General features: G+C 39.0%; 1 protein-coding gene across 1 annotated transcript in view; it reads right to left on the reverse strand.

The window, feature by feature from the left end:
• Positions 1-971: 971 nt before the first annotated feature.
• ptk7a (protein tyrosine kinase 7a) overlaps positions 972-27,572 on the reverse strand; it is a 69,285-nt gene continuing 42,684 nt past the window's right edge. Inside the window, exons 2-20 of the mRNA XM_055217640.2 lie at positions 20,949-21,245; positions 20,383-20,485; positions 20,123-20,307; positions 18,777-18,924; positions 16,313-16,443; positions 15,954-16,220; positions 13,710-13,846; positions 11,587-11,722; positions 11,370-11,489; positions 11,113-11,262; positions 10,889-11,033; positions 10,687-10,814; positions 6,648-6,848; positions 6,427-6,573; positions 6,082-6,311; positions 5,200-5,280; positions 3,506-3,657; positions 1,912-2,090; positions 972-1,804 (exon numbers count right to left, since the gene is read on the reverse strand). Coding sequence (XP_055073615.2) covers positions 1,644-1,804; positions 1,912-2,090; positions 3,506-3,657; positions 5,200-5,280; positions 6,082-6,311; positions 6,427-6,573; positions 6,648-6,848; positions 10,687-10,814; positions 10,889-11,033; positions 11,113-11,262; positions 11,370-11,489; positions 11,587-11,722; positions 13,710-13,846; positions 15,954-16,220; positions 16,313-16,443; positions 18,777-18,924; positions 20,123-20,307; positions 20,383-20,485; positions 20,949-21,245 — 3,098 coding nt within the window. The 3' untranslated portion in view covers positions 972-1,643. The remainder of the gene's footprint in view (positions 1,805-1,911; positions 2,091-3,505; positions 3,658-5,199; positions 5,281-6,081; positions 6,312-6,426; positions 6,574-6,647; positions 6,849-10,686; positions 10,815-10,888; positions 11,034-11,112; positions 11,263-11,369; positions 11,490-11,586; positions 11,723-13,709; positions 13,847-15,953; positions 16,221-16,312; positions 16,444-18,776; positions 18,925-20,122; positions 20,308-20,382; positions 20,486-20,948; positions 21,246-27,572) is intronic.

Below are 27,572 nucleotides of genomic sequence, written 5' to 3' on the forward strand. Positions count from 1 at the left end.
TGGGAGAAACATGTAAGGCCCTGGGAAGTTTTTGAAAATATACATGCATAGATACAGGTCATTGAAAGTGCTTGAATCTATTTTATGCAAGAAGTTTTCTGGAAAAGATCCATATTATTCCCTGTGTAGCGTAGGATAATAAAATTCTAGACTTTTTAAGCACACGTGCTAAACTGTTCGCTTTAAATGCTTATATCTTCTGTATGCGAATGTTGATTCATACCAAAATGCTTTTTTCCATAGTTGTGTTTGACACATGAAAACATCTCGGGTTACGTATGTAACTGTTGTTCCCTGAGAAGGGAATGAGACGCTGCGTCTCCCTTGCCATACTTCCTGCATCCCTGTAACGCCGTCTTTGGCAATATTTCAGATAGCCAGTATTTCACCCTGTCTTTACCATTGATTGAGTTTGATATACACATTCAGACACACTTACCACTGGAGGCGTCCCCAAAGTGTCACCGCAGTGATGCAGCGCAAGTTCCCTCAAAAGGAAACTGTAAGAATGTATCTTTAAAGGTAACACGATGTAACCTTGCTCTCATTTGAAATGTGCCCACATTTACTCCTTGAATTTGAGGGTATTGTACATGGAAAGTCCTTTAAAGGTCCTTGAATTTGAAGTTAACTAAGATGTGGGAACCCTGTCCTCTTAAAGCTCATGAGTACTATGAGGTTTTTGGGTTGTTCTCAATAAAATAAAGTCATGAAAGATTGTGATACTTACTTGTGTAACTACTCATGTCTTTAAATAGGGAAAACATGGAAGTGTTTGGTGGCTTTTAAGTTCATCCCTGTTTGGATCCAAAGGAATGAATGGGGCTAGGCTAAATGCTAAATGCTAAATACAAAGATTAAGCGCACTCATTGAATAAAGACAGGTTTTATTAATTCATCTAAGTTGAGGTAAGAACCTAGTATAATATTGAAAAACTGTGGTGTTTTCCTTTAATAAAGCAAAAAATAGGTTTTGTCAAAAGTGAGATTTTATTGTGATAGCAAAGTATGCAACAGAAGCTTTTGTTCACAATAAGAATACTTCAGAATTGGTATATAAACTGATTTGTAACGCGTGGATAGCAACTGCAATGTAAAACACTTAGTAAGCAATAAAACACTATAAAATGTATAAAAAAAACATTCAAGGCATTTCCAAGTCGTAACATACAGCATACTGAAATCAAGACATCCTTCATTTTACAGGCACTTGACATTTACGACAAGCTTTATCGCAACTGTGTACGAGTACTTCTGAATTATATATATATATAAAAAGGCTTATAAAACGTCATATAAACAGTACCTTTTCTGTACATTGAAAACAGGACCTTTTAAACAAATTAAGAGGTTCCCGAGACAATCCTTCTGAAATAAAAAAACTGCAAAGCGCATGGCTTGATATTACAAACGCACTTTATCTTATAAAGTCAAATTGAACAGATGTGACGGGGTAACTATTTGTCCAAACCCCATTAAAAACTGAATCGTCCACCCTTCTAATTTTTTAAAAAATAATCTCCTAAAACTGTATATTAAACAAATAAGGAAAAAAGGGGTTAAAAATAAGTCTTTTTGTCTTCGAGTCACGACACTTGAGGGTGTTCAGGCTTATGTTATCATGGCTCTATTGTTTGACTCTTTCACACTTTGCTTTCAGAGGGCAGATCGCCGAGGGCCGCGACGATGTCACTGAAAGACAGTCTGTCTTTGGGGCTGGCAGCCCAGCATCGCACCATAAGTTTAAACACTCGAGATGGACAACCCTGTGGGGGAGACGGCTTTAGCTTTCCTTCCTGCAGACCTACACAAACACACAAATAAAAACATTTATCAACAAATCAAAACCACAGGGTATTGATTACTGTCATAGTCATTGAAGTGAAGTGGCACTAAATCGTAATTTCATACCTTCTAGGACTTTGTCATCAGTGAGTTCAGCATACGGCATTTCTCCAAAGTTGAACACCTCCCACATGAGCACTCCAAAAGACCAGACGTCCGTTTTAGTGGAGAAATCATCTTCACAGACAGCTTCAGACGGGAGCCAGCGCAGAGGAATCCAAGATTGACGAAAATGATAATACTCACTGTAAGTAAAACAAAGACCATTACTAAATATATATTATAAATCACACTTTCACAAGCATTTTATTTTCGTTCAAAATTTTCCCCAACCTTTTCCTTGAGCCACATCAATCCCCTACATCCATCTTTCCTTTTGAATTAGCTGTTACGTTTGTTGGGAACCACTTTTATAAATGACTTATAAGTGTGCTTAAAGGAAAACACCACCGTTCTTCAACACTTTTCTATATTCCTACCTCAACCTAGACAAATCAACAGATCCCTATCTTTCTTCAATGGGTGCACACAATCCCTGTACAGCGCGTCGTGAATGTGTCAGCATCTAGCCCAGCCCCACTCACTCCCCAGGATCCAAACAGGGATGAATTTAGAAACCACCAAACACTTCCACGTTTTCCCTATTTAAAGAAATTACATGAGGAGTTACACAAGTAAATATGGTGGCACAAAACAAAACGTGGTTTAAGCGAATAAAAAATGAGAACTAAATTGTATGACGGAAGAGCACTTAGTTTGCAGCACTTCGCCCTCAGGTTTTATTTTGTGGCACCATACTTACTCATGTAACTACTCATGTAACTAGGGAAAACATGGAAGTGTTTGGTGGCTTCTAAATTCATCCCTGTTTGGATCCTAAGGAATGAATGGGGCTAGGCTAAATGCTAACACATTCACGACACGCTGTACAAAGATTAAGTGCACGCATTGAAAAAAGATAGAGATCTATCAATTCGTCCAAGCCGAGGCAAGAACATAGCAAAATATTGAAAGATGGTGATGTTTTCCTTTAAAAATTATTTCTATATGAAGAGCTCAAATGCGAAAGCAGCTAATTGTCACCTTTGTCAAAATGAGATAATGATATTAACTGAATGCTCTCAGCACATATTATACATTCATCAAATACTTTCACTTCAAATCTGCTTAATCCTGCCCTCAGGCCATTCAGAAATACTGGGTTGTTGTATTTCTTTTCAAGTGTTTTATACAGAAGATGTTTATCAAATATATTAGATTATTGACTTAATTTTTGTGCCTTTTATCTTTATTCAGAAAAGACTAGAGATTTTGCATGTACTTAGAGGGTTTTGCAGCAAAAGATGGTCAATTTTGTTAAATACTAATGAAATGACATTTGTGAAATTAAGCAAATTGTGAAATTAAGCTACTAACATTTTTATTGCCATAAAATAAATGAATGAACCTAAACCTAAATATATGATAAATGATATAAAAATTCCTTATTTACAAAAAAAACATGTTATTATTTATAAGAGGGTCTTTTGAACCTGCAAGTAAGCAAATACCCAGAGCACCAACACACAGATTTTCTTCAGTAACGTGCATGAAATTCTTGTCACTTTAGCATATGCTCTGTTGTGACTAACTGCTCATGTTGAGATTGCTGAAATGATACCTGTTATAGACGTCTTTACTGAGGCCCAGAGCAGACACCTTCACTTGACGTTTAGATGAGATCAGACAGTTACGTGCCGCCAGGTCTTTGTGGACGAATCGCTGGTTGGACAGATGCTCCATCCCTCGAGCAACCTGAAGACATATAGACACCTGCAAAGAGAGAGAGAGACAGAGAAAGAGAACAAGTGAACTTCCATGCTCATGCGTGCCTGTGTGTGTGTATGTGTAAAAATCAACCATTTTTTATTCTATAAACGTAGACACACCAGCGGCACCTGGTGGCGTCTGTCCGCTGTGACTCCGAACCCTTTCACTCACATTAACATTAAAGCGACACTCCACTTTTGTTTTAAATATGCTCATTTTCCAGCTCCCAAACGTTTGATTTCCACCGTTCCGGAATCCACCCAGCCGATCCCCGGGTCCGGCGGTAGCACCTTCAGCATAGCTTAGCATAATCCATTGAATCTGATTAGACCATTAGCATTACGCCAGAATGAGAGATCGCAACTTTTAATTTTCCGTCTGTCTTAGTATACGATGTAACTACAGAAGAGTAAAGTTTTAATAGGAAAAATATCGAAACTCTTTGGTTATTTTTGAGTGCGATGCTAATGGTCTAATCAGATTCAATGGATTATGCTAAGCTATGCTAAAAGTGGTAGTGCCAGACCCAGAGATCATCTGAATGGATTCCAAAACAGTAAAAATCAAATGGGGAGCTGGAAAAATGTGTCCCCTTAATATTTAATAACATAATATTTGTCCCAAATCGTTGCTGAATTTGCTTGTCTGGTGTGCGCTACCTGCAAGTTCCTTAATGCTGCGTTTACACTAATCGCGTTTCAGGCGTCAAAACAGCGTCTACCGTCACTAGTTTGCCACTTGAACAGTTTGAATGCATTCGCGCGTGTAGAGCGAAGTAGACGCGCGGAAAAAGCAAGCATTTGACGCGCATCAGATGCAAAATCCGCGTCTTGTGGGAGGGGCTAGTGCTATGCGATGACTGATCTTGACTGTGCATTTATCGAGAGAGTTACTGGTTTGTATTTGGTCACCTTACTATAGGGGGAAAATAAATGCCGCGGGTCGATAAACGTCACGTGACTCAAAAGTGAAATGTGTATTACAACTCACCAGGTTGCCCAATGTCCTCACTGACACTCTTCCAAGCGAGGTCCTTTTTATTCCTGTCTCTATAGAAATAAGAACTTGTGTCGTATAGCTCCGCGTGACTGCTTACGGACAATATCAAGCGTTCCTTCTGGTTGAATGAGTGACTCCGGGTGGGGCTGCCGCCACAGCAGCCAGCAGGCTCCTGATTGGTTAACGCGGCACTAAAGCTAAACATTTTCAACTCGGGCGTCAGCTGCAAATTCGCATCAAACGCAAAATGCACAAAAAGCACCATTCGCGTGTACCGCTCCAGGCGCTCAATTCACGCCATTTACGTGAACTAGACGCGCGAATGAGGCGGAAACGTGTCTTCCGCGCCGTGCCAAACGCCTCATCCCCACCGCGAGACCTCCAGACGCGTGTCAATGCGTCTTCACATTGACTTAACATTGACATCACTTGCGCTTCACGCCTCTACTGCGGCAGGTGTAAACGCAGCATCAGTATGCATTTCTGTGTGTTTATGAATCAGTGTGTTTTGGTGTGTGTGTGTGAATGCAGACAGTGGTTATTTACCTTCTGTTTGGTACTGAGAGGTTGAACTTTGACTTTGTCGTCTTTGGTCTTTGACACTCTTAGGTACTGCTTCAAATCACCCTGAAAATTACAGACAAATTACATTAAAAGTAGTAACACACAACCTCTTTTACATTAAAGGACCAATAATGTACAGTATTAAGCAGCTCAGTGTGTTCAACATATTCACTATAAACATATGAGAAGCTCAAATGCAAAACCCACTAAATGCCACCTCTGTCAAAAACAAGATAATGATATTAACTCGAGAAAAGAGAAAAGTTGCCCACCTGCATTTTTGTGATTTTAACAAAATTTTCACAAAATTCCTTGCAGGAAAAATTATCTTCTATAAATATATAAACATACAAATTTTATCTTAAATTAAAGAACACACCCTCTGCTTTCAAAGAAACAATAAACAAACAAACAAACAAACAAAATGGGGAAAAAACGATATTTCTCTTCAAAAATACAACATTTTAAGCAAAAAGCTTAAAAATTGCGTTTTTGTAAAGGAATTTATGTTAGAGATCAGACTCAGAATGACTATCAAACATAAAGGCAGTTAAAATAAATCTTTAAATCTTTGTAACTTCCGTTTTTGATAAATTCGGTTTGGCGCCACCCAGTGGATAAAAGCGGTATTACACTTTCACTTTGAAATTCGTCCAGAAAGGCATATTTATTAGTTAAATATGAACTCATGAATGACGAGATAACTCGTCAATGGCGGTGAATGAGTTAACCAAATGCACTCTCACAGCATGTATTATGTTCAACAAATGAAGGTGCCCTTTAAGACGAAGAATACGTTAAACACAGACTTGACAGCTCTATTTTGATTGGTTGTACAGTGAGACCAGTAAAGTATGGTATTACCATGTCAGTGTACTCGAGGATCATGTAGTGCGGCTCTGTTTCTCTGCACACGCCCAGCAGTCGAGCGACGTTTACGTGACTGAGCTTAGCAAACATGTCACATTCACGGCGAAATTCAGCCTGGATCTGTTCGTCGCGCGTCTGCAGACTCTTCACCAGCACTACCGTCTCCTCCTCATCCTCACCGGCCTTCAACTTAGCCAACAGGATTTCACCAAACTCTCCTTTACCTGCACCACATCACATGTAATACACAAACATTAACTTATTTACTCAGCATAAGACGGTGGTTTAAGACAGATGTCTTTGTTCCCGTGTTGTATGGCGGTTATTTGTGGTTATTACCCAGCGTGGTGATGGTGTGTAGGTTATTTCGAGGGAAATGTAACTTGTCGTGGCTGCTGTGTCGTTTGCTGTTGCCGGCCACGTTGGTGAGTGCCACCTCCTCCTCCTGAATCTCTGCTGTAGTGTGACCGTTTTGTTGTACGTCGCCTGTGATGAGAAAATTATGTTAGATTCTAAAACCTCACTTTATTTCACTGGTATTGAAAGAAAAGTCAACACACCGTTCAGGCACTCCACCTCCCGCTCATCTCCGTCCTGTCCTTTATGAAGTCTTTTAGAATTACGTCTCTGTTTGCAGTAAAACATGAGACCCAACACGATGATGATGTACGCGACTGCCGCCCCCACCGACAGCCCGATAGTCTGAATCATTTTATAAGGAGTCTTTTCTTCGTCTGCCAATGAGTTTTGAACCGGCTTTTCTGCGAACAAACAGGGTTACAGGTAAATATCTTTCAGTTTTTGACTGTCACTTTGAATTGGCATGATGAGGAATTCAAAAGTCAAAATAGCACAAAACAAGCCCATTTATATTTTTTGGTCCTTTCCGAAAAACGCGATTGCATGATTCAAATCATAATAGTGCTGCCTCACGATTAGTCGCGACTAATCGTTTGCAGAATAAAAGTTTTTGTTTACATAATAAATGTGTGTGTACTGTGTATAATAATTATGTTTATCTAAATACACACACATAAATGTATAATTTTAAGTAAAAAATATATTTATATAATAAATATTTATATTTATATATAATATAGATTACATATACATATTAACATGTATATACACATGCAAATGTTTCTTAATTATATACATGCATGTGTGTATGTGTATTTATACATAATTATTATACACAATACACCCACATATATTAAGTAAACAAAAACTTTTATTCTGCAAACGATTAGTCGCGACTAATCGTGAGGCAGCACTAAATCATAATCAGCAAAAGTCAGCATATTTATGTGGGGGCCTCATTTTTTCAAATACGCCGCACTTCCACCGCATAAATTGCAGATTTCCGCGCACAAAATATGCAGGGCTTGCATGACTTCATAATCCCTGCATTTTTGTAGCAAAAAGTCATATATAGCAGTAACAGTCCTTCCAGAAAAACACAGTTTTTTTTGGGATTGTTGCGTGCAAAAATCCTTGATCTTGCAGCACGTTTTCTTAAGAAATGCGATGGAATATGTGCACTGAAAAAAAATGATTAATTGAATTTAATAAATTTTTTTAAGGTAAGTGGTTGCAAACAATTTATTTAAGCTACATTTAAACAAAAGTTTTATATTTTATTTTACGTTACTAATCTTTTTTGTTTAAATGTAGCTTAAATAAATTGATTGCAACCACTTACCTTAAAAAAATTGATTAAATTCAAATTGCATAATTTTTTTGCAGCTTTTGATCAATGTTCACATAGCTTAATTACGTCACTTCCTAACATTCCCATGACAACAGGGGACATGGCTGTGCATGTGTGAAGTAAATGCAACATTTCGCATGCAGAAATCTGCAATTTATGTGGCGTATTTAAAAAATGCGGCCCCTGCATAAATATGCGGACTTTGGCTGATTATGCATTGTCCCCTGTTGCTATGGGAACGTTATGAAGTGATGTAATTATGCGATTTGAACATCATTGAAAAGCTGGAAACCCCAACCGCAGTTTTTTTGCAAGTTCCTGCAGTTTTTGCAAGTTCCCACACTTTTTGCAAGTTCCCGCAGTTTCATCGTATCAAATTGCATAAATATTCAGCATATTCCATCTCATTTTTTTAAGAAAACGTGCTGCAAGATCAAGGTTTTTGCCCGCAATAATCACACATAAAGTCAGATATAATCTTGTGGCACATTTTCTTAAAAAATGTGATGGAAAATGCAGGATATTTATGCAATTTTATGCAATGAAATAGCAGGAACTTGGCATAATTGCAGGAACTTGCAAAAACTGTTTGCAGCTTTTGATTGATGTTCACGTGGCGTAATTACGTATTACGTTACCCTAACATTCCCATGACAACAGAGGACATGGCGGCGCATGTGTAAAGTAAATGCAACATTCTGCTAAGATATTTATGACTTTTTGGTACGAAAGTGCAGGGATTATGAAATCATGCAAGCCCCGCATATATTGCGGGCCGAAATTTGCAATTTATGCGTCAAAAATGTGGTGTATTTAAAGGAATAGTCTACTCATTTTCAAAATTACACTATGTTATTACCTTAACTAAGAAGAGTTGATACATCCCTCTATCATCTGTGTGCATGCACGTAAGTGCTGGAGCGCGCTGCGACGCTTCGATAGCATTTAGCTTAGCCCCACTCATTCAATGCCACCAATCAGAGACAAAGTCAGAAGTGACCAAACACATCAACGTTTTCCTATTTAAGACGAGTAGATATACGAGCAAGTTTGGTGGTACAAAATAAAACGTAGCGCTTTTCTAAGCGGATTTAAAAGAGGAACTATATTTTATGACGTAATAGCATTTTTGGGAGTACTACGACTCGGTGCAGTAACACCCTCCCTCTCCCATTATGAGAGTGAGAAGGGGAGCGGACTTTTCAGGCGAGTCGAAGTACTCCCAAAAGCGCTACGTTTTATTTTGTACCACCAAACTTGCTCGTATAACTACTCGTCCCAAATAGGAAAAACGTTGATGTGTTTGGTCACTTCTAACTTCATCTCCGTTTGACACCACTGAATGAATGGGGCTAAGCTAAATGCTATCGAAGTGCCGCAGCGCGCCCCAGCGCCCACGTGCACGCACACAGATGATAGAGGGATGTATCAACAATTCTTAGTTAAGTTAATAACATAGTTTAATATTGAAAATGAGTAGACCATTCCTTTAAAAAATGCGCCCCCCCATAAATATACGGAATTTGGCTGATTATGCATTGAATCATGCGATTGCATAATCACGCTTTTCTGGAGGGACTGCATAAAGTTGAAAATGTTGCATTTAGTTCACACAAGCACAGCCCCTGTTGCTATGGGAACATTATGAAGTGACGTAATTACGTGACGTGAACGTCATTAAAAAGCTGCAAACCCCAACCGCAGTTTTTGCAAGTTCTCGCAGTTTTTGCTAGTTCTCACAATTACATTGCATAAAATTACAATATTCTGCATATTCCATCTAATTTTCCCACAATTTCATTGCATAAAATTACATAAATATTCTGCATATTCCATCTCATTTTTTAAGAAAACGTGCCGCAAGATCAAGGCTTTTGCAACAGGGGACATGGCTGCGCTTGTGTGAAGTAAATGCAACATTTTCAACTTTCTCCTAAGATATACGTGATTTTTTTTCTACGAAAATGCGGAGATTATGAAATCATGCAAGCCCGCATATTTTGCGCATGGAAATCTACAATTTATGCTGCGAAAGTGCGACATATTTGAAAAAATGGGTCCCCCACATTGGCTGATCATGCGTTGAATTGTGCGATCGCATAATCACGTTTTTCTGGAGGGACTGTTTTATGTCTTTATCTTATATAAGTCAGTCCTTCATGACAAATAAGGAGGTTTTTTGTGATTGTTGCGGGCAAAAGCCTTGATCTGGCAGCACGTTTTCTTAAAAAATGAGATGGAATATATTGCATAAATATCCTGCATATTCCATAGCATTCTTTAAGTAAACGTGCCGCAAGATCAAGTATTTTTTCTGGAAGGACTGATAAAAGCTAAAAACATCTTTAGACCACTGCACATCATGATTTCATGTTGACTAACAGGAATAAAGAGCTCATATCTGTCAGGATAAACTCAGAGACTATCTTGAATAACTGTACAATTTAGGGATGCGCCAATATGGAAATTTTGGCCGATACCGATAACTCTTTATATTTGGGGGGCGATAACCTATATATAGGCCGATAAATATTCATATTAATTTCACAATGAAAAACTCCCAGACCGCGGACATCTTGTCTTTGCGCTAGACTAGCATACTCTTCTTAAGCCCGCAACACGTGTCATCTTCGTGCTATGTCACAGAAAGCACCAATCAAAACTCCACATGGCCAGCAATGAGCAACTGAAGTGGTTCAACAAACCAAAATAATCCATAATTTATCATCTTTCATTTATCAGCCTAATCGATAACCGATAATATTAAAAATAAGCAGTAATCGGCCGATAACGATATGTCGGCCGATATATCGTGCATTCCTAGTACAATTAAACGGGTCTGTGATAAACACACAATCAGATTAAAACTGAATGAACAACCAACTAACCCACGACATAGAGCTCAGCTGATGTGTGCGCGATGTTACAGCTGTTTCCTGCGATGCACGTGTACTTTCCTGTGTCCTCCATGCTGACATCATGAATGACCAGAGAGCCATTGGGCATCTTCTGAAACCTGAAACAAAAAAACCCAGATGTGAGAACTGAACACTTTATTTTTAAGATTACAGTGTGTTCATTTGACTGTACCTGCTCCTGCCTCCCTCCAGAAATTTGTCTTTTTTCTTCCACTGGATAAAAGGGAGAGGATCTCCAGTGGCCTGGCAGTGAAGTACGGCGGTGTGGTCCTGATACACTGTGGTATTCTCCGGCTTGAGTACGAACACCACATAAACTAAACGGGAACACAGAAAAATGGTTTAGCACGGCTGTATGAAATGCTTTACAGTACCATCCAAAACCTTTATCTGTACCTGCAACGGTAAGCTGGACGACAGCTCTGATTTCTCCTTGCTGGTTATTGGAGGCGATGCAAGTGTAGTTTCCCGCATCTGCCCGTGTCGCTGTTGTGAAATTAAGCGTGCCGCCCTGCTGCTCCACGCTTGATGTGAAATTACTGCCGTCTGTAGAGGGCGACAGACAGAAGCTTTAACACTTACTGCAATATCTTCAATGTTGTATAAAGTTAATTTTAAATATTGTTGTAAATGGTCTGCATTTCTATACAGACCTGTTCTGATCCAGCGTATGGTGGGAGTCTGTCGACCCTTAGCTGAACACTGCAGATGCCCTTCTTTATCGAGCTCCACACACTGATACGGCTGAGGTGTCGGTGTGAACTTCAGACGCTCTGAAATGGCAAAACAAAAAGTTTCAGTCAATACTTTTATACTAAGAGGTTCACGTGTGAAGTCAGCTATAAGGTTAATGATTGAAGAGTTGCTCACCCAGTACAAAGACTCGTGCAGAAGCGTCAATCCATCCTGCTTGATTTCGGCTCAGACATTTGTACACATGTCCGTCATAAACCTCCACATTATTAATGCGCAGGGTTCCATTGGAGAAAAGCTTAAACCGGGCGTCCTTTAACAAACACAAGCAAAACTTTAATCTGCAGACAATAAAGAAACGTGAAATATGATGTGAAGTCAGTGACAGGTCTGCACTGGTTTGCTGTAACAGATAAATACACAGAAGTCGCTGAGCTGTGCAAAGCATCTAGGTTTGGATTAAACTGTAAAAATTATAAGCATTCCTGACTTTGACAAGCAGCAAAACACACAAGCCCTGCCCTTCACAGCCAAGTGTTACAAAGCGAAGAACAAAATGTTAAAATGGTAAACTGGTTAAAGGTGCAATCCATTGCATTGCCATCTATGTTTGAAACAAAGATTTTTCCCTACCAAAATTCTACTTCATAATTTAAAATATTATTTTTGAAAAGTGTTTTCCTTGATTTTCCTGATTTAAGAAAAATAATTCTTAGTATTTTTGTCTTGTTTTCAGTAAAAATATCAAAAAATTCTTATATTAAAGGATTAGTCCATTTTCTTAAAAGAAAAATCCAGATAATTTACTCACCACCATGTCATTCAAAATGTTGATGACTTTCTTTGTTCAGTCGAGAAGAAATTATGTTTTTTGAGGAAAACATTGCAGAATTTTTCTAATTTTAATGGACTTTAATAGAGCCCAACATTTAATACTCAACACTTATCAGTTTCAAAGGACTATAAACAATCCCAAACGAGGCATAAGGGTCTTATCTAGCGAAACGATTGTCATTTTTGACAAGAAAAATTACAAATATACACTTTTAAAGCACAACTTCTCGTCATGTAGATCCGGTCTTGATGCGCCAGCTGACCCCACTACGTCGCCGCAATACGTCATGACCTCAAGAGGTCACAGAGGACAAACGCGAAACTCCGCCCCAGTGTTTACAAGCGTCTTGAAAGAGGACCGTTCCTACCTTGTTTTATGTCAACTGATACTAATTCATGTCTTTGTGTCAGTTTATTGTTTAAAATGGTCCGCAAATGTGCGTTTTATATATGTAACACGTGACCTCCCTACGTCACTACGCATTTACGTTAGGTCGCGCTGGACCGGACCTAGACGAAAAGTTGTGGTTTAAAAGTATATATTTTTCTTGTCAAAAATGACAAAAGTTTCGCTAGATAAGACCCTTATGCCTCGTTTGGGATTGTTTATAGTCCTTTGAAACTCCGTTGAAAAAAACTGTTAAGTGTTGGGTTAGGTGTTAAATGTTGGGCTCTGTTAAAGTCCATTAAAATTAGAAAAATCCTGCAATGTTTTTCTCAAAAAACATAATTTCTTCTCGACTGAACAAAGAAAGACATCAACATTTTGGATGACATGGTGGTGAGTAAATTATCTGGATTTTTCTTTTAAGAAAATGGAATATTCCTTTAAGATGCATTTTCTTGATGAGCAAAACGACCCAAGAAAATAAGTCTAATTTTTAGACCAAAAATATCAAATTTAAGTAATTTTGTGCATTAAACAAGCAAAAAAATCTGCCAATAGGGTAAGCAAAAAAATCTAGAACATTTTTCTTAAACACTATAATCAAGAAAAATTTGCTTACCCCATTGGCAGATTTTTTTTTTTGCTTGTTTTATGCACAAAATCACTTAAATTTGATATTTTTGGTCCAAAAACTAGACTTATTTTCTTGGGTCGTTTTGCTCATCAAGAAAAAGCACCTTAATTTAAGAATTTTTTGATATTTTTACTCAAAACAAGACAAAAATGTTTCTTGAAAATCATTTTTTGCAGTGTATAAATTAATTTTGCTATGCATATGGGTGTGTGGGAACTATTGAAACCTACAAAATGGGTCACGTACCAAAAAGGCTTAAGAAACGCTGCTTTAAAATAAAGGACGGATGCATTTCATGAGGGATTGTGTGTGTGGTGTGGCAGAAGATCATATTTTCTCAGCCGAACTATAGGATGTGTCACATCAAAAGGACACCCTTTACCCTCAGGATATGAAGGTTGTGTTACACATCATTTTAGGCTGACATCACTGTTCTTTTCTTACCTCTGTATTGATTTGCAGGAAATTTCGGTACCATGTGACCTCAGGTTCGGGTGTGGCTCGAGTGTGGCAGTGCAGGTAACCAGCGCGCCCCTCTTCAAGTTGACTGTCCACCGGTTTCTCAATCCACTCTGGCCTTGCTACAAAAACACATAGACACAAAGGAGTTTTGTATCACAATAACAGAGACTCATTCTTTATTCAAAATAGGGCTGCCTCATGATTAGTCGCGACTAATCATTTGAAGAATAAAGGTTTTGGTTTACATAATATATGTGGGTGTACTTTGTATGATAATTATGTATAAATACACACACGCAAGAACACACACACACACACACACACACACACACACACACACACACACACACGTTTATAATTAAGAAACATCTGCATGCAGCATGTGTATATACATGTTTATATTATATATAAATATTTATTATATAATAATTTCCCCTTAAAATTATACATGTATGTGTGTGTTTTTATATATACATAATTATTTCATACAGTACAAACACTAGCCTCTTTCATACAGTGATTCTGGTAAATTACCATGAATTTACCAGAATGAATTTACCAGTAAATACAAAAATGTGCTGTTCACACATGCAGTGATGTTCCGTCTTTTTACCAGTAAGACATCATTCACACATCAGTATCAAAATACCGGTAAACTCGGAGAGAAAGCGGAAGTTACCTGTGGCGCGCGGCCGGCGAGCTCCGTCCGTGTCGTATTTGTAAACGGCGGGTTATGACTTAATATCCACGGCCCGTATTTTGTTGTTTTCACATCTGTGGCAAACGGTCGCGAAGTTGCTCGTGACCAAACAACATTGCGTTAGGCGGCGTCAAACGGAACCTGCGCGTTTGCACATTAGGCTTCACAGATGGTGTGCTAAGGACGTCGGCAATTTGGCAATTAGATGGTAAGCTGTTTTAAACAACTTTGGTGAAGAAATGTGGATGTTAACTTCAGGTGTGCTCGACTTTTAAGCAACATGTGTGTGGAAACGTCCGTAAATAGGTCTGGGGGAAACAGCGTCACCTGTATAAAAAACTTTCTGATTGGCCCGCCCGATCTGTCAGCGCGGTCTGACGTCATCTAAATGCCGGTAATGCTATATTTTACGTTCACACACAGCGCTTACCGGTAAATTACCGTTAATCTTACAACCTGTCTTACTGGTAAATTGGGAGCACTGATTTACCGGAAAGGTTCTGTTCACACATGACATGTTAACTGCAATTTACCAGTATATTAACAGTAAAGACTGTATGTGTGAAAGGGACTACTGTCTCCTCTTCCGGTTCTGTTGTGAAGCGCATGCATGAGACTAAAGTCACGTGACGCGGATGAGGTACGACGCGGCTGACGTGTTATCTGGTGCACCCCAGCTGATTTTTTTGTTTTTTTTTGTGTGTCCAGGCTTTGTTTACAGTCTGAGGGAGACACATGCTGTAAGTCTGAAAAAAAACCTTCGCAAACATATCTGAGGATAACACGTCATCCGCGTCACTGCAGTCACGTGACTTTAGTCTTGCGCAAGCGCTTCACAACAGACACGGAAGAGAAGACATTTTTTTATTTTTGGACCAGAATGTATTTTCGATGCTTCAACACATTCTAACTGACCCACTGATGTCACATGGACTAGTTTGACGATGTTTTTATTACCTTACTGGACATGGAAACCGTACATAGATTTTCAGTGAAGGGTCAACAAGCTCTCGGACTAATCCTAAAACATCTTATACTGTGTTCTGAAGATGAACGGAGGTCTTACGAGTTTGGAACGACATGAGAGTGAGTCATTAATTAAATTAATTTTATTTTTGGGTGAACTATCCCTTTAAGGTCACATGACATCACATGACATCAATTTATCGGATAATACTGGACATAATGAAGAAAAATGTGTGACTGTAACAATTTTAGCACCGAACAATCTCCAAATTAAAAAAGTAAATGTTTCTAGCTGTTAATGTTTTATTTTATGTGTTGCTGTGTTGAGAAATTTAAGTCCATTTTATAATGCAGTTATACAGTATATTTAGTTCTTGGAGAAATACTGTCTTCTACGTTTTCTTCCAAGTTAACTGCTGTCATGACGGACAAACAGTCTGAAGACTACAGAGCTGAGCATGTTTGTTAAGGTTAGTTAAAAGTGTTATTATAGCTATCGTCTCCTGAGACTGGCAGCTGTGTTTGCTCATGTGTCATCATGTTTGTGCCGTAAAACTCACTGGCCACAGTGACAGTCAGCTCTTGTTTCTTCTGGCCCGCCTTGTTTTGTGCAAAACACGTGTAAGTTCCTGAGTCTTCACCAAGAGCTGGGCTGAAAACCAGTTCCAGGCCTTTCTGATAGACTCGACCCTCAGATGGGACATTCTGCCCTGCACGTTCCCACCAAACCTCAGGATCCGGACGACCACGAGGCGGCCGGCACGAGACCCGCTCATAACCACCTGCTTTAAACACTTTAGACTGTTTGGGTATCATGTCTTCAATTTCTGAAAGAAAAGGATGGGAACGAAAACCATTACAAAAAGAAACAAAAGGACAAGTCGTGACTACATTTAAATAGTTTTTCACTCTGTGTTACCTGCTAACACCAATGTAGCTTCTAGAGAGACCGGTGGTCCCCGGGGTCCCTGAGCAACACATTTATAAAGGCCTGTGCTTCGCTGTTTTACCTGAGTGATAAGAAGTGAGCCATTGTTCAGAATAAAGACACTGTGAAGAAAAAAAAAAGAGGAAGTTAGACAAATACATCCACGCATTATAACGATGAATAAAAACATGAAATCTGACAGTCTCAATCCTGTTCATCTTCTCCAAAAACTCTTTAAAATTAAATACAAATTAATGGTACATTAACTCTTTCTCCACCATTGACGAGTTATCTCGTTAAATAAGAGAAAAACGTCTCTGCCAATGACAAGTATTTCAGGCTTACGCAATACCGCTATTTTCCACCAGGTGGCAACTTATAAAATCCGAAAGTATCGCCTAGGGCAAGCAGCTGGATGTCCGTGTATATTTTGAGGATCGCTCTGAATCTGATTTGAGAGGTGATAAATAGAGAACTAATGAAGGATGAAACGTTTTTTTTGTTTTGATTGAAAGCAGAGGGTTTGTTTCTTTCATTTGATATATTGTATGTTTATATATTTAAAGAAGAACATTTTCTGAAAGGCATTAAACTTTTGTGAAAATCATAAAAAATGCAGGCGCTGGCTGGCAACTTAAAAAAAAACGTTGGCGGAGAAAAAGTTAAACACATCAGGGATTCCCGCAGAAAATTTGTTAGTTAAGGTGGTAGGGTTGGGCCGGTGGATGGGGCCGAGGGCGTGGCAAACAAATGGGCGGGGTGTATGCGTCATGATGAAAATTAAAATATTTTAATAAAATAAATAAATTAAATATTTCTTTTTAAAACACTCAAATAAAACTTAATTTTGAAGAAAATATGACAAAAAAAATGAACACATACTAGATTATTAATCTATGTTTTTACCTCTAACAGGAATAGCTGCGTGATGAAGTGAAACTAAAGGGTTAATAAACACAAACTAAAGCAGATGTTGTAGATCGTCAGGCGAACGATGATAGATAGCGCAAAAATTTTAAAAACTGATTATTTCCCACTATTAATTACATTATCTTAAAGGAGTGTAATTACTGTAGCATGTAAATAATGCACATAAATAAAGTGAGCAAGAGCGCTCAACAATTATATATAGCTCGCGGTTTGATGAGCGTATGCGCTATTCTCCGAGATGCACCTGACGGCCTTTTGTGCAGCGAATTTTTTTTTTTTTTGGACGATCTAGTTAAGGCGGTAGGGTTTCCAAGCTGCACATATTTACACACAGACACTGATAAGATAATGTTTAACGCATAGTATATATATTTAAATATAAAGATAAATACACCAATACACACACAAATATATATACTCTTGAAAGTCATAACATGATTACATCATTTGCGAATCATTGTGGAAGTGCCCAAACTGTTAAAGAGCATTTATGCTTTTCTGATAGGTGGGTTTTTCATTTGGATTATGGATAATGTATTTATTTAATATACGACCTTATCAGGAAGATCCTTTTAATTCCTGTTTCTATAAAACTACGAAGATGTGTCGTACAGCTCCGGGTGTCCACATACAGCGAAAATGATTTTGTCCTTCATTGTCGTTTCATATTTCTGCCTCAGGTCATTACGTCTTAATCACAATACTACTAGAGCAAGCTCCTGATTGGTTAACGTGGCCCAAATATCCGCCAAAATTCGTTTTTTTCAACAACGCGTGTTTAGTGCGAATCATGCTCAATTCGGGCCACGTCATTCGCACCGCATCATTCACACGAATCGCGCGGCAGAATGTCTATCACGTCTTTGCATTGACTCACCATGTAAATCACGTCTGGTGGCAACCAGTGGGGGACGGTAACTTCTTTTTCGAGGGCGCACGATGCAAAGATCGTCACAACATTTATGTAGCCCGTCATGTGTGTGGTTCGTAATTTCAAAATAGGTGTTCGGCGCATCAAGTGATCATCATGTGTCTTGTCAAAATAAGTGCCCGCCGCAGACGCGTCCAAAGGGTTTATGATAAAAGAGACGCTCGCGTTTGCCAGATACTCGCATAATCTCATGTGTAAGTTCAAAGTTTACTCTTAAGAGAGTGTCTTGCATGTATTTTGTGAATGTGAGCTTCTCTTTTATCATAAACGGTTTTGACGCATGTACAGCAGGCACTTATCTTGACAAAACACGTGATGCACATGGTTTACATGACGCAACAAACACATACTTTGAAAACACGGGCAACACACATGACACTTCGAACACCTATTTTGACTTTGCGCCCCTCAGAAGAGCAGTCACCGGCCGCCACTGGTGTGAATGCACCATTACAACACCCTTCACCTGTGACTTATACAGAACAGCCATGAGGACCTTATTGCTTGCTTATATTTAAACTTTTTAATACATCATCTTTGAATTGTTTAATATATACTGTCGGTTTCTCCTGAAGGTGAATTAGTGCGCAGTACCGGCTTTTGTTGGACACTTGCTCATCTTCGTGGTACCATGTGACGGTGGGTTGTGGTTCAGCTGTGAACTGACAGTGGAAGAGCGCTTCCTCATTCCTCAAGACCACTAAACTCTCCGGCTTCACCACCGGCTGAGGGACACTTTTATCTGTAAAGAGAGAGAGAGAGAGAGAGAGAGAGAGAGAGAGAGAGAGAGAGAGAACAATCAATGTATTACTATTAGTCCTTTAAAGAAATAACCCTCATGCCATCACAGACGAATGTTACTTTTCATTTAAAGGGGAGATATCATGAAAATCTATGCTATAATTTGGTCCCCAGTGCTTATATCAACCTAAAAATGGGTAAAAGATCAACCCAGTGACCTAGTTTTGGTAAACCATTCTTCATAAGCATGTAAAAAATAGGTCATTGAAATTTGGCTCCCCTGGTGATGTCAGAAGGGGATAATACCACCCCTTAATCTGCACTATCCAACCACGCCACTGCCATTTAGCGCAGAGATCAGCTCATCTGCACTATCCAACCACGCCACTGCCATTTAGCGCAGAGATCAGCTCATTTGCATGTTAAATGACACACCCAAAAATGGCACATTTTTGCTAACACCTACAAAGTGTCCATTTTAACATGTTATAATAAATTATCTATATGATGTTTTGAGCTAAACCTTCACATATGTACTCTGGGGACACCAAAGATTTATTTGACATCTTAAAAAAGTCTTGTGAAATACCCCCTTTAAGAAACACAGTGTGACATTTAGTGATAAGACATACACCAGTCCCTCCAGAAAAACGCGATTGTGCAATTGTGCGATCGCGCGATATATTGCATAATCAGCCAAAGTCTGCATATTTATGCGGGGCAGCATTTTTTCCAAATACGACGCACTTTCGCCGCATTAATTACATATTCCGCGCACAAAATATGCGGGGCTTGCATGATTTCATAATCTCCGCATTTTCGTAGCAAAAAGTCACATATATATTAGCAGAAAGTTGAAAACTGTTGCATTTACTTCCCAAAAGCGCAGCCGTGTCCTCTATTGCCATGGGAACGTAATAAAGTGACGTGATTATGTGACGTGAACATCATTGCAGCTTTTGCAAGTTTCCGCAGTTTTTGCAAGTTCCGCAATTTTCGCAAATTCCCGCAATTCCATCGCATAAATTGCTTAAATATCCCGCATATTCCATCGCATTTTTTAAGAAAGCGTGCCGCAAAATCGAGGATTTTTGCCCGCAACAATCACAAAAAAACTCGCTTTTTTTTGGAAGGACTGATACACATCCGAGATGACATGAAGCTGTGTAACACATTTAGATGACAGCACACATACATACCTATAATATTGAGTGTAAAGTTATCTGTACTGCACACTTGGCCGGCAGCGTTTTTGGCACAGCAGTGGTACAGTCCGTTATAATCAGGACTGACGTCCGGTAGTGTAAGTGTTCGATCTTTGCTGTTTATTTGGTTGTTCTTGTCTGTTAGTAAGGTTCCATCTTTATACCAGCGATTGGTTGGCCTGTACAGTAAAGGACATAGTTATAAAAGTTCATAAAGAACGAGGAATTCTGGGAAATTAGGAGGAATTGCTTACCGTGGATGTCCATCTATATTGCACCTTAATACAACTTGTGAGGAGCTCGGAATCTCCGCCTCTGATTCCGGACTCTTCAGGATCACTGCGCCACTTTCCAACCCTGTAAGACAGAAAAGTTCGATTATCAGGTGTTCGAAACCCTCGGCGCTCATTATCAAAAACAAACTCACATTCACACCATCTGGTCATGCTTGTCAAACAGACCTCACTATTCAGTTGACCTTACTTGTTATCTTAGACAAGCGGCCGGAGGCTGCATTTCAAGCAATTAATCTTGGCATTGAACATAAAGAGGCGCTTTGTCTGGCTGCCACTCGCTGGCTCAAAATAACTTTCTCTCATGCGGCCGTTGTTTAGCTTTCTGGAGTTGCAAAAGTGGGCTGTTCAAAAAGGACTAATGGTTCAAATGTGCCAGAAAAAGCAGCATACTTTGACTTGTTGGGTTCTTAAAGTCATGGGGTTCAATTCTCAAGGAAAACATATAATGAAAGACCCTTAAGTGTACTAAAAACCCCCACTTTGGATTATGTAAGTGTCCACCAAATACAAAACCACATGCTTACATTTGATGTTGAAGGAGGCTTCATCTGTGCTTTTCTTTTCACCAGTCGAGCTTATTAAGGCAACGCATTGAAATTTTCCAGAGTCTAGTATTCTGTCAATGGCTGTGAATTTCAGATTTCCCTTTTCCAAAAAGCGTCGCTCCGTGTTAGTGACCGTCTCGCCGTTGTGAATCCACGTGTAGACCACGCCTTGAGGATCGCTCACCTCGCACCGCAGCATAGCGCTGCGTCCGTGCAGGGCATCTTGGGATTTTGGCACCTTGATGAATTGGAGAGAGGAGGACTGCACGTAGATCACTATAAAGAAAAAAACAAAAAAAAGGTGTGAATGAAGATAACCAGCTTTGCTCCAAAATAAACCAGAACACGACTGCCAGAGCGTTCTGGTCCAGACGGACATCTTGTGATGTTAATTACTGTAGAAGAATGTAGCTTTGAGGAAAATGAAAGCACCCCTCACCCTCCTTCAAACTCTCTGTACACTCTTTGTTTTCAACTTTCTGTAATATCAAGACCAGGTGTGCATAAGACAGACGGGCCCAGCTGGAGCGGTGGAGGCTAAAAGTGACCCTTTAAAACACTGACCTGCCTTTTCTGACCCATATGATAACCTTGATCTTTACTTTGTCATATATGTGGGTGCACGATGCCTGAAAGCCAATGTTGACATTTGAAATCACCTAAACGAACACGCCTCTACCCCAATAGAATCTCGAACTTCATTTGATAGACCCATCCCACACATACTCAACCCAAGCAATGATGTCGGTTAGTAGACACGTCCCTTACTGCTGATTGGCTACAAGTGTGTTTTGGTAGTCGGCCGACTCCCTTTCCAAAGTGTTTTTCAAAAATCACGCACCCCGCTGAGAAAACAGATTTTTTGTATTCTTGTTTGCCGGTGAAAAGCTCATCATCACTATGGTAAGGTACTGATGGAGGTTGCTAGGGTGTTGCTAAGCCGTTGATTGAGTGGGTCAAAGTGTGCATTCACACCAGACGCAGAAGAGGCAGCAATCGCGAGTGATTTACAAGTCAATGCAAAGACGCGAATAAGCATCCTGCGAACTTTGGCGTATATTTGAGCCACGTTAACCAATCAGGAGCTTGCTCAAGTAGTGAGAATAAGAAATAAAAGCCACATTTCACTGCAGAGAAGAGTAAAAGATCTTTCAAATAATGCTAAGAATGAATGGAGTTTGAACCATAATGAGATGTCTTCTCGATACTGATGGGATGTTAAAGAAGATTTGGCATGACTGCACCTGTCGAGTAAGATAACCTCTCTAACCTCTCAAGTTAATGTTTTTATCAAACCACAGTACTGTGCTGTTGGGTGATTCTCGCGAAATTAGACTTTGATAAAAAAAGTAAATGCTATCAAAATAAGAGGCATACAGTTACAAACATCTCTTCATGTACTATTTTGCACATGATTTCAAATGACATCATACAAACCAATTTTGTTGTTTTTTCCACATTTAAGGGGAAATTTTTTATTTACTGCAATGTGTCCATGACTGGATTTGGGTTCTTTGACATGGAAATATTTATAATTAAAAAATCTAAGAAATAAAAAGCTTCAGTGCATGTTACATACTCTATAAACATGTACAGTAAAGAAACATGTGGTATTTGGTGATCATTGGTAAATGTATAGACAATTATAGGGAATATAAATGTCTCCAAGAAATATTTTCTCATCCTCCGCAACATTTTTCAATCATTGTTTAAGCCTTCAATGAACTAACATTTTCACAAAAAAAAAAAATTGTGGCTCAAGATGGCTACCAGGTAAGCAGTTCTTATTTTTTCTCTCCAGATAAAAGTTGAAATTTTGTTTGTCATAGTACCTAGACAACTTTTTAGTTCTCATTACCGAAACATGAGTTTGTAAATGCATATATTTAATGTAATATCATGTTGCTGTAATGATCATTTTTTATAATGATAATCTAAAAAGATTGAATAATTCTACAGGAAATATTTTTAAAATCCTCTCAAAATAATTGTTATAGTAAGTTCAGACCTTAATCTTATATGTGCAAAAAAAAACAAATTGGCTTCAAGGGCTTTTTTAAAAAAATCTGATGCTGGACACCTTCTAAGTCTGGATTTCGTGAGAATCACCTGTGCGTTTGGTTGATCTATGCTAAACTGATATATGCTAGTTGTAAGCAGTTTTCCTATACAGTTACTAAGCTAGGGTGTTCTGATGATTGCTTACACAGTCCAAACTAGGGAAAATTCATAGTCCGGTTGTTTAACAAGCCGTCAAATATACATTAGTGATCGGCTGATGTAAGGTTGGGAGAGATATGATAAACAGGTGGAAATTTGTCAACTGGTTGAGATTTTAGACATCTTCTCTATAAAAGTTACGTGCCACATTGCTGTGCGTGTGGTCACGAAAACTTAACTTTTGTACACTTATTAAAGCACTGCAGTTTTAAAATCAGTGATTCTAAGCCATTGAAACACAAACAACAGAGCTAAAAGCCGTGCATCCGCTGTTCATTAAGCCCGTGGGCATTTTTGCTGCTTTATTGGCCTTAAATACACATATCAAAATTCCTGTCTTTGCAAGTATCCTCATAAACACAACCATTTAGGTCTTAAAGGAACACTCCACTTTTTTTATATACTAATTTTCCATCTCCCCTAGAGTTAAACATTTGATTTTTGCCGTTTTGGAGTCCATTCTTCTGATCTTCTGGTCTGGCGGTGCCACTTTTGGCGTGGCTTGGCATAGTCCATTGAGTCTGATTGGACCATTAGCATTGCGCTAAAAAAATAACCAAAGTGTTTCGATATTTTTCCTATTTGAAACTTGACTCTTCTGTAGTTACATCGTGTACTAAGACCAATGGAAAATTAAAAGTTGCAATTTTCTAGGCAGATATGGCTAAGAACTATACTCTCATTCTGGCGTAATAATCAAGGACTTTGCTGCCGTAACATGGCTGCAGGAGGCGCAATGATATTACGAACTGCCTGAAAATAGTCCCCTGCTACTGAAAGTTACTAAGGGGACTATTTGTGGCAGCCATGTTACGGCAGCAAAGTCATGATTTTAACACCACTGAATGGTACAAACCATTATATTTATAAAAACCACTACCTAAAACATCTTGTAATTATACACCAATAAATAGAGGGGTCTGAAAGAGCGTAAAGGTAAACAAACAGGAAAAATAAATAAAGCGCATGTGGATTTAAATACAGTGTGGCACACAAATAAGAAATAAGCAGAAGCAGTAATAGTGAGGCAATGACCATTAAACAACCCATTCCTCCAGTCAGTAACATTACATCTGGTTGAGTAATCCTGCATTTAAATGTTAGTGCAAATGGTGCTTGAATAAGAAGGCACATTATGTGAAGCAGCCAGCCATAGTCTCTCTATTTAGTGGTTTACAAAAACAAATCCATGTCTCTACATGCAAGATCTTCATCTATGCGTCTATGCTCTAATGACAACACCTATTCTCTGTTATTCAGCTATTCACTTATGCATATCATGACAGGTCCTTGCACAAAAGTGGAAACAAATCCTGTGAGCTTCTTCATACCGTTTGCCCACAATCCACAGTTTCCAGTAATGCTCTTACAATGGACGTTTGTAAGGAATGCACACCTGAGGATTTTTCAATTTCGCTTTTGTGTTGGGACCGATTTTCTGGTCATGCACTCCTTTAGGTGGATTTATATACACAATATTTTGCAGACAGTTTGTTACAGACATATCCTGTCATAGTACAGCGCAGTTAGCAAAAAATGACAAGGTTATTCAGGAATAAACGTTTTCACTAACAGGATTCCTGAGTGATTTTATCACACAAGTGCTAACACATACAGTAAAAAATGTCTTTAACGTTACATTACACTCTCAACATGCATTTCTCTAAACCACTGGCTTACACAAACACAAGACTGTATGTATTTACTTCACAGGACCAGTGACCATCAACCCACAATACTGGTACAATTATGATGTCAACAATTCGATTCAATCTGATATCTTGCTGCATCGCAATGCTTTGCATCCTCAATTTTTTATGACGCTGCGTTTACACCAGCCGCGGTGGAGGTGTCAAGCGCGAGTGATTTCAATGTTAATTCAATGTGAAGACACGTTGACGCGTGTCTGGAGGTCTCGCGGTGCGGATGAGGCGTTTGGCGCGGAAGACGCGATTACGCCTCATTCACGCGTTTAGTTTGTGCGAATTGAGCGCCTGGCGCGGTACATGCGAATGGTGCTTTTGTGCATTTTGCACGCAAATTTGCGGCTGACGCCCGAGTTGAAAAATTTGAACTTTGGTGGAATTTTGTTCAGCGTTAACCAATCAGGAGCCTGCTTGCTGCTGTGGCGGCAGCCCCGCCCGGAGTCACTCATTCAACCTGAAGGAACGCTTGATATTGTCCATAAGCAGTCACCCGGAGCTATACGACACAAGTTCTTATTTCTATAGAGACAGGAATAAAAAGGACCTCGCTTGGTAGAGTGTCAGTGAGGACATTCGGGAACCTGGTAAGTTGTAAATCCACATTTCACTTTTGATTCACGTGACGTTTATTGACCCGCGCTGTTTATTTTCCCCCTTTAGTAAGGTGACCAAATACAAACCGGTAACTCTCTCGATAAATGCACAATCAACATCAGTCATCTTGCAAACAGACAAACGCATAGCACTTGCCCCTCCCACAATAAGCGGATTTTGTCTCTGACGCGCATCAAATGCTTGCTTGCGAAAAAAGCAAGCCATTTGAACGCATTCAAACTGTTCAAGCGGCATACTAGGCACGGTACACGCGATTTTGATGCCTTAAACGCTGTTGGTGTAAACGCAGCATGAATGTATTAAACTAAGTTTTAGAGAAGCAAGGTAATGTAATCCAACCTAGCAGCGCAAAAAGGTCCTCTGTATACAGCCGTCCCTCACCTCCGTCCTGTTAATTTCATTTTTTTGTAATAAAAAACAGGTCAGTACACTTAAATCAAATAGCTATGTAGGGAAGTGTCTGTGAATATTAAACTGCAAAAAGACCTTAAATACAAATCGTCATGTCCTGCATGTTGATTTGATTTCCAGAAAATACACAACACATGATTTGTGACCAGGGGGCGGAGCCAGATATTGTAGACATAGGGGGCTTAGTCCAAATCTAGGGGTTCCAAAGCATGGTCCCCTGCTGATATTTTTTCTCCATTTATGGCAGCTTTATAAACTATTTTTAATCTAAGTGTTCTATGTATTATGATTTTGAAACTGTAAAATAACACATTTTGACAATGACACTTTAACTTCTCTTCTCGATCCAAAAATAGGCAAAATATGTTTGCTGTAGGCTAATCCAGTAACTTCAGAAGAAAGAATAACAATTTTGACTTCACTAGCAACCAATTTCTCACCTGCTTATGGAAGCGCTTTCTCTCTCTCTCTCTGTGATCTGATCTCTCTCCACCCTCATCTCTCCCTATTTGCACTGACAATTATCACACATAAACATTTTTTATTGTAAGAGATTGAGGATTCACATTTTATAACTGTCTATCAATGTATTTGTGAGGTGAAATCATTGCGAATTTCAGTGAAATGCATATGGACAAAACATAAGCTGCCTAAGTAACTATATACTTTCTCACCTTATTACTTCTCACGTCTTTAAAAAAAATAAATCGTATATCTATTTATAAAAAAAAAAAATTCAACGTTTTAATTCACTGTGATTTAATATAACGTTACCAACGACCGTGTGCAGCAGAGCATGCCGACTAGAGCGCTTACATTAGCCGTTAGCCATTCAGATAATATCAGTTGACGCTATTTAACAGTATTTACATCACATAACTATAAATATACACTTTTACAGAAATAACGAAGGCACTGTAATAATAAACACTGAAAAATTTGTTAACTGCGGGGAGATTCAGCATATTAATTTGCCTTCAACTTCAATCTCTCATTCGTTTTCACTGGAATGGGGGACTGAAGAGTTAAAGCTGAATGCTGCCACCTAGTGTATGGATGAATTCATTTTACAGAGCTTTTGACAAAACACTCGGGGCTTGAGCCCCAGAAGCCACCCCCTCGCTCCGCCTCGTTGTGACAAAAAATATTTTATCTTTTTTTAATTATTGAAATGATTGTTTTTATTAATTCAATTAGTATATACTGCATTCTATATAGACCGTTTCATCGTGCGCAGATGCAGTGACCCGATAAGCGTCTGGTCCGAACTTTACTTACGGGTTCTGTTTGTTTAATGGTCTGACTAGTTGCTGAAACTGAACTCTTGAACAAATACCTCGTCGAAAATAACAAATGTTTTGGGTTCCTATGTAATCTATGTGTTGTTTATTTGGCTTGTTATATAAATAAACTGTTTTTAAAGTACTTTGTTGTTATTTAATCTTCACAGAGTTTACCGGAAGTTAGGTGATGACCACGAAAGCCGCATGTTTATGTTGTTTCTGCTGAAACCGTCTATACAGCACCAGTCAAAAGTTTGGACACACGAATGGGAAGTGTCCCCAAACTTTTGACTGGTATACACAAAGAATACTGGCAGATATTTTAGAATCTCCCTAATATCGGTATCGCCCCCCCCCCCCATATCGGT

The sequence above is a fragment of the Misgurnus anguillicaudatus genome, chromosome 23 (genome assembly GCF_027580225.2).
Source record: "Misgurnus anguillicaudatus chromosome 23, ASM2758022v2, whole genome shotgun sequence".
In the NCBI taxonomy this organism is placed as follows: domain Eukaryota; kingdom Metazoa; phylum Chordata; class Actinopteri; order Cypriniformes; family Cobitidae; genus Misgurnus; species Misgurnus anguillicaudatus.